The following is a 7,525-nucleotide window of genomic DNA, read 5'->3' on the forward strand; positions in this document are numbered from 1 at the left end:
ATCTGATTTAATATTGAAACTTAGATAATTAAGCTTTAGTAAGAAATAAATTATCTCGAAAGAAATATCTTGTTTAAATACAATAAAGTGGGGGGGGGGGGCTATATTTTTTATTTCGTAATAATATATAAGTATGTTCTGCATGTTATATTTGATACATAATATTGTTCATTTTTTTTATCAAGTGTAAAAAAATGAAATTTAGCGCTGAACATAGCTGAACGAATAATCAACCAACTAGCGCTATCTAATTATAACTTGACGCACTAACGCGTGCAAAAACCGCCCGGTGTCGCCTTCTGTGATCGAACCAGCAAACGTGGCCACATAGTATGCTCTACGACGCATAGATGTCGCGTCGTTGTTTGCAGATTGTTGCCAACGTTCATTCTGATTTATTCGACAAAATTGATCGGTGCGTGTACACAGTTCGTACACAGTTCAGTATTACGCGAAAATAACTTTTCCTCGAAAATAAGACACTATGGAAGACACCATGTCCTCTACGATAACGGAGATGTTTACTTCATTCCAAGACTGTCTGAACAACGAGCAAGAAATACGCGAGGTGCGTATCGACATGAGAACGGACTCTGATTAGGTTATGTTGTGAACCAGATCGCGTGCAATTTCGTATCTTTTTATTTTTTTTCCAGTTCCATTTAAATTTTGAAAGGTTCACGAAAGCGTCGCTCAAATATAACAGTTTGTCTAATATTCTAATTCCATTATAACGCTAATTCAACGTAAATTGTCATTTTGAAAAATGAAAAATGAAAATCTCATTCTCAAAGATTGAAAATTAAGCCAGTCTTTTTCAAAACTGATTCACTTTTCACTCTTTAAAATGAAATTCCACTTCAAAGAACTCAGAAAGTATATTGAGGGATGTCAACTCTCTTCTTGTGCTGCTAAAAGCAGATTTTCCATATCTTTTAAGTCTGATTTTTGCTTTTGTATTTTTCACCTTTTGCCTCTTATCATGTTTCTCTTCTTTTTCTTTCTCCTAAGATAAAACAAACTTTGGAAACATGATTGTTGATGAATAATGGCAAAGAAAGAGAAAAAGTAGGAGATAAAATCAGAGATATATGAAGCAATATATGTTTTCAATGTTTTATCAAATTTTTTGTTTTGTTTTAGCAAATCCGTGTTATTGTGAAGAATATCGAGAAAAATTCTAGGGATATATTGATGACATTGCAAAATATTCATACAGTGCATCATACAATGGAGGAAAATATAAGTATGTTTTTAAACATAAATTTTTTAGTTTCATATATGTAAAGTTATATTATAATAATTTACTTGTTATTGGTAAATTACAGTTGTATCGAAATATTGTTCAAAAGCAAGAGAGATATTTGCAGACATAAGGATACAATATGCGAGTCTTGCTGAAGTGGTACCAAATAATCAGTATTATCGTTATCACGACCAATGGCGTTTTGTCACTCAAAGGCTGTGCTTTCTAGTTGCTCTAGTAATATACTTCGAAATTAAACTCTTAGTTGACAAGAAAACTGTTGCAGATATATTAGGAGGTATATAAATATATAATTATATTCAATGTTTAAATAATTCTATGCATTTAAATAACATTTAAACATTTGCTTTTACATACTAAATTTTGATAAACTCACAATAATTTTCATTCTTGCAGTAAAAAATAACAGAGAGGATGGCTTCCATTTGGATCTGGAAGATTTTTTACTGGGTCTGCTTCAGTTGTCTGCTGAATTGGTATGTATTTTCTATAATGGTATGTATATTCTTCTCACATGATAGTTTAACTATATGTTCTTTTTAGAGTCGTTTTGCTGTAAATAGCGTCACAAATGGTCATTATTCTTGGCCAATAGAAATCGCAACATTCGTTAATGAATTAAACGCAGGGTTTCGGCTATTAAACTTAAAGAATGATATATTGAGGAAACGTTTTGATGCTCTCAAGTATGATGTAAAAAAAATTGAAGAGGTAGTGTACGACTTGTGCATTCGCGGTTTGGTTCCGTCCCCTCGGCCTATTGAAGAAACGCCTACCGAAGAGACGCCTACTGAATAGGTTTCTATATCTTTCCATAATATTTCACTTTAATATACCTCCATGTGTACAATATCATGCGAAGAGAGATATATGGTGTTCATGCATAATATATAATATAAAAACATTTATATATTCTTTATTTAGATTTTTATACTTTAGATTATTAGGGATAAATTGCTAATGTAATCAAATCATTTCAGATATTAAGATAGTTCGTTTTTTTTTATTTAAAAACTGTTACTTAAAGTTTAATATTTCAATTTAGAGGTATGTTTTTAATTTATTTTACTTATTCAAGTAAATTATATAATTTATTTTGCGAATTTTTATGTTATGACAGAGATATCTATATTTAATAGATAGTTTGAATCTAAAGGTACGTAAGTTCTTAAAGAACTGTATAAAAAATGATAAGCATTTTATTTTACTTTTTGGAAAATTATATAAGTATAAGATTAAAGTTGTATGTGACTTAAACTTTAATATCAGAAACAATTACGAAGCTCAAGATATCTAAAACATGTTTATTTCAATCTGTACGTATATTTTTAACAATAAATATTTATTGTGTGTATGCTTCTTATTATCGTGACGAAACACTGTACAGTCCCAGACCTTTAATAGCCTTTATTAAAATCAAACACATTTATCATGCTTTCTCCGTTTATATATCTAGCATAATTCGCGGCGAATAACTTCGCAACATTATGAGCAATTGTTACAGCTGAATTATGTGGTGAGATTGTTACCTAAACAGACAATAGTATTGTTAGTTTTAAAGATTAAAATTTTTTTAGTTGATAATTAACAAAGAACAATTACTTGTGGAAGGCTCCATAACTTGCTCTCCTTTGGCAATGGCTCTTTTTCAAATACATCTAAAATAGCAGCTGAAATCCACTTCTGCTCAAGAGCGTTTATTAAGTCCGTTTCTCTAATAACGGAACCCCGGCCTACGTTCATGAAAACTGCATTCTTGCCTTTGCAATGTTCCAAGACGTTGTCATTTAAAAGTCCTATCGTGTCCTGAGTTGAAGGTAATACATTAATGATGTAGTCGCAATTTTTCAGGATGTCCGGCAAATTATCTACGGTTCTGTGTTCATCGAGGTACGGTAATTTCTCTTTCGGAACGGTACGTGTCATTCCCCAGATACTTGCGCCAAATAACTTTAACTTTTCTGCAACTATGTAAATATTAAAAGAAAATATTTTTATTGAAACTTTATTACTTGCTTACGTTTTAAGTAAAATTAATGATGAATTCGGTCACTCACATTACACTGAATTAGTATATATTAAAAGCTGTTTCATATAAAGTATTTAAATTCAATGACACAATCAACTTTGACAACAATGAAATAATACATGTATATTTTGTTGAGTGACACAATATTATTAAACATTTAATTGTTTAAAATATTGTTTAAAATATATTTATGTGTTTTTACATTTACTTTGCTAATTTTCTGTATATCAGTTTTTAATATGCTTTAATCTATACTAGTATAATGCAAATGACTGAATTCATTTTTTTGTTATTCGTAGCTTACTTGACTTTCCTATTGTTCCTACTCCTAAGATACCTATGGTTAAATCATGTATAAATCTGTGGTTTATCAATCTGCCTTCTTGTTTCCATTCAGCAAGCCTTTGATTCTCGTACTGTTGTCTCTGGTTACGCTCGTAGTTGACAATTTGCGCTATCACGTATTCGGACATGGCTAGACCAAATGACTCGCCTGAGAAACGAGTCAATATATAATCTCTTTGCGTGTTTTGCACATGTGGAATGAATTTATCCAAACCAGCCCAGGTCGTCTGTACCCATTTGATCGATGTCAACTTGTTTGCATAAGGTATTAATAAATCACAGTCAGCTATTAATATTTCTGCCTCATTAAGTTTGGATAAAGTATCAGCTTGTCCTATATTTAAAAAAATACAAAAATATACTTAATAAATAGCTATGTGGATGTTTTTTTGAAGTTAAATATTTTTGTCGCGATTATCATATTGCAATTTTTTAGGCATTACTTCGGTGAAATTTTTTTTTCAAAATTTTTATATATATTATACACTTAGAAACACTGAGAAAATTTTCTTAGAATTTTATAAGGAAAGTCTGAAATATTAAAAAATTTCTTTTTCTACAATTTCTGAAAAAATACCTAAAACTTTCAAATTTTTTATAAGACTTTACCAGAAGTCAAGAAATTTTAGAAATCTCAGAATTTTAGAATTCACGTGTACAATTCTAAAAAAAATGTAGATTTCCTCGATACTTTTGAAAATTTATATAAAAGTTTCAATTTATATAAAAGATCTATGAAATTTTCTATGAAGTTATAAAATTATTCAGGAATTCTGAAAAATTCTAAAATTTATATAAAAATTCTAAGGAAAATTTCAATCAAAATGATGCACGTCTGTGTTTAAAAATTGCGATAATTTTAAATTAATAAGATCTGAAACGCGTTTTTAGTAAAATCGATTTTTTGCACGTCCATCATGTTTAAAAACTTAAATTCCTGCCACCGTTTGGCTCGGCGAAACGTGATATGTAGTATCGAATTTTCCCGCGGCGGCGCGCATACGCCCCCTCGCGGGAATGGCGGGAGGCCGCCATCAGTGGCAATGGGAATTCGACACGTGTTCGTCGCGAGGGGGTTATCGGCGGCACGCGGGACGATTGGCGAGCAGGGAGATCGCGTCCCGAGACGCGGTTGCGTCGCATCATGTGCGTGCAAAGCACCGTTACCTGGTGATACGTCGGAAATGCGCAGATTTGGCAATCGCGAGCGCAGGTGGTAAGATAACCTAGGAATCACGGACAGGACAACGACGGTCTGCATCATGTTGCACACCCAATTTTGTTGCGAACTCCGTGCAATTTCCGCAACGAGCGGGCTACGTGAGTCAAGCGTACGATAACTGGCGATAACTGCCGTTTAATTTCCGCTCTCCTCCTCTTTTCAATCAACGGAGTCGGTGACACGTGATGAAATATCATCGCGTCCGTCGCGCATTTGGCGCCGTTCGACGGCGACGTTTTGCGTAGATAATTTTAAGCGCCTCGTCGGTGAATGCGATAGATTGATTTGCTTCATTGCAAAGTACTCCATCCTCGTTGCTTCTCCTAAACCTCTCATATTTCTTCCTCTGAAGCCCAAAACGAACACACTCTACTTTATTTTAAATACAGAGAACGTAATTAAAACGAATAGATCTCGCAACGCGAAGTGTCTCTCGTTTCGGATTTGGCGCGGTTCGACGACAGTCTGTAAGCTAACTTCAAGCACCCGCCGCACCGATGACGCATGCGCAGAAGCCGCGAGAATAGTTCCAACTAAACATACCTGGGACGCCTCATTTTTCTTTGTAATAATAAAAAAATGCTCGCTCCTTGTTGTATCGCAATAATTAAATATTATGTAACGAGAGGCACCAGAATGTAATTATGACATATAAAAAAAACAATGTACATTTATTTATTTTTTGGACAAAAGAATATGCTACAATTGTAAACTCTTGTTTCAGAATTAGATGTTCAACGGACACGAATCTGCACGAGATTGTATTTGTAACGCAAATATAAAGACATAAGAGAATACGAATTTTATTAAACAATACGTACGTGTCGACGTGCGTGTCATTCTGACTTTTTTTGTCGAGTGTATCGTCATATGATTAATTGTGGAGCAACGTTGGAGTAAAATTCCGCGTGGAGCGAGTACGAGAGTACGGTGTGTACTCTGCATACGGCTAATACGGCGGGAGCGTAGGAACCAATAGGCGTGCGCGGGCCGCGTCACAACGGCAGCGATTCCCGCGCTGCGCACGTCGGCCCGCGGAACTGCACGGCGGCGGCCGAACGTGTGTTAAATGGCTGTGCGTCGGCCATGATGGCTTTGAGCAGGGACCGTGTCACGCAAACATGTTTTCAAAGTGATATATCTCGTTTGGTGACTGAGTGACCGTGCTCCAGCGCGATGGCCGGGGAACGATGAGGCCCTGAGCGCTCTCTGTGCCGGGTAATTCGGCCCCAGGGCCCCCAGCCAGGCCTCAATAGCCCAGGTCCACGGCGTTCCGCGAAACCCGAGGCCCCCCCAGCCGACCCGACTGGCCTCTTACGGTGCGGCCAGCCATCCTTGGTTGTCAACACGCGCGAGCCAGCCGCCCTCAGGATGAGCAAGCTGTCGTTCAGGGCGCGCGCCCTGGACGCCTCCAAGCCCATGCCGATCTACATGGCCGAGGAGCTGCCGGATCTGCCAGATTATTCGGCCATTAACCGCGCAGTGCCCCAAATGCCCAGCGGCATGGAAAAGGAGGAGGAATGCGTAAGTCGGAACGTCCAGCATCTCGTTCCAGCATGTTTTCTCCGTCCGCCATCTTACCCACAGCGTAAAATTTCGTAAACAACCGGCAGATGGCGGCCCATCCGTTGTCGTATACCCTAGAAAATTAACAATTTTCCACCTTTAACGCAATTACCAGCTCACTCGCGATTCTCACCCGTTCTCCCTGTACCCTTCTACCCTCGACTCGATTCCCTGCGACAGATGTCAACGTCTGGTACGCCGTTAATCGCCAGCTCTCGCACCGCCCTATGTTGCACTGACTCCCTACATCCCAAATGTCAAACGTTTTCTTTCCTCATGCTTGGACAATGTCCTAGCGATACTTTCTAGGTGCAAGAATCTTCAACTTGGAAACGATGACATGCCAGAATCTTTTTTTACAGGAAAACTAAAAAATGGATATCCAATTCGTTGACTCTGTATCACATACGTCGCGATAGATACTGTTTACAATTTGAAAACACATTTGCAGTCGTGTAACACTAAATCAATAAAGACATTCATAATTTTTCAATCTTCTGTTGCGTCTTAATGTATCTTAATTAGTTTATCATTGATTAAATTTAGTATGATTTTTTGTATAATATATGCTGTGATAGAATGAATTCATTACATTGAAGATGAGATTAAGTAAATATCAATTTATATAGTAATCAAATAAGCTCATACTCTGCTTTGATTCATACATAATGCTTATATAGAATTATGATATTCAAATGTTTAACTACTTGTTTGAAATGAGTCTCGTAATAAGATTATATTGTTGAAGATATTTAAGTTCATTATTAAATATATTGAATATGTTTTTGTGTATGTGCAAATATATTTAGAAAGTTATGTATATGTAACAATAATGATTATGTGATAGGTGAGAATATAATATGTTCTTATTAAATATATAATTCTATTTATTATAGGAACATCATCTTCAAAGAGCGATATGTACGGGTCTAATCATTCCTACTCCTGAAGTAACCGATCTGGCAGATGCGGAGACTTATAACAAGATATATCCTGCTGATTATAAGCTGCCTCGCCAATTAATACATATGCAACGTAAGAGCATGTCAAAATTGTTTTGTTATATTTTTTAATTTGTTAATCTTTGATAGATAAT

The 7,525-nt window shown here is 35.9% G+C and overlaps 3 protein-coding genes across 3 annotated transcripts in view; 2 read left to right on the forward strand and 1 right to left on the reverse strand.

The window, feature by feature from the left end:
- The first annotated feature begins 484 nt into the window (after positions 1 to 484).
- On the forward strand, positions 485 to 2,065 carry LOC105627475 (translin). The gene is made up of 5 exons (XM_012208756.1): positions 485 to 568; positions 1,144 to 1,246; positions 1,329 to 1,544; positions 1,664 to 1,743; positions 1,811 to 2,065. Exons 1-5 carry the CDS (start codon positions 485 to 487, stop codon positions 2,063 to 2,065), a joined length of 738 nt encoding a protein of 245 aa, XP_012064146.1.
- A 599-nt stretch (positions 2,066 to 2,664) lies between these two features.
- Positions 2,665 to 4,905, reverse strand: LOC105627476 (probable 2-ketogluconate reductase). Its single transcript, XM_012208757.1, has 4 exons — positions 4,809 to 4,905; positions 3,601 to 3,975; positions 2,870 to 3,234; positions 2,665 to 2,796 (listed from the first exon to the last, which is right to left on the reverse strand). The coding sequence occupies exons 1-4, from the start codon at positions 4,903 to 4,905 to the stop codon at positions 2,665 to 2,667; spliced, it is 969 nt and encodes a 322-aa protein (XP_012064147.1).
- A 1,329-nt stretch (positions 4,906 to 6,234) lies between these two features.
- LOC105627478 (enhancer of polycomb homolog 1) overlaps positions 6,235 to 7,525 on the forward strand; it is a 5,244-nt gene continuing 3,953 nt past the window's right edge. Inside the window, exons 1-2 of the mRNA XM_012208759.1 lie at positions 6,235 to 6,387; positions 7,326 to 7,464. Of these exons, the coding sequence (XP_012064149.1) occupies positions 6,235 to 6,387; positions 7,326 to 7,464 (292 nt within the window). The remainder of the gene's footprint in view (positions 6,388 to 7,325; positions 7,465 to 7,525) is intronic.

The sequence above is a fragment of the Atta cephalotes genome (assembly GCF_000143395.1).
Source record: "Atta cephalotes unplaced genomic scaffold scaffold00009, whole genome shotgun sequence".
NCBI classification, from domain to species: Eukaryota; Metazoa; Arthropoda; class Insecta; order Hymenoptera; family Formicidae; genus Atta; species Atta cephalotes.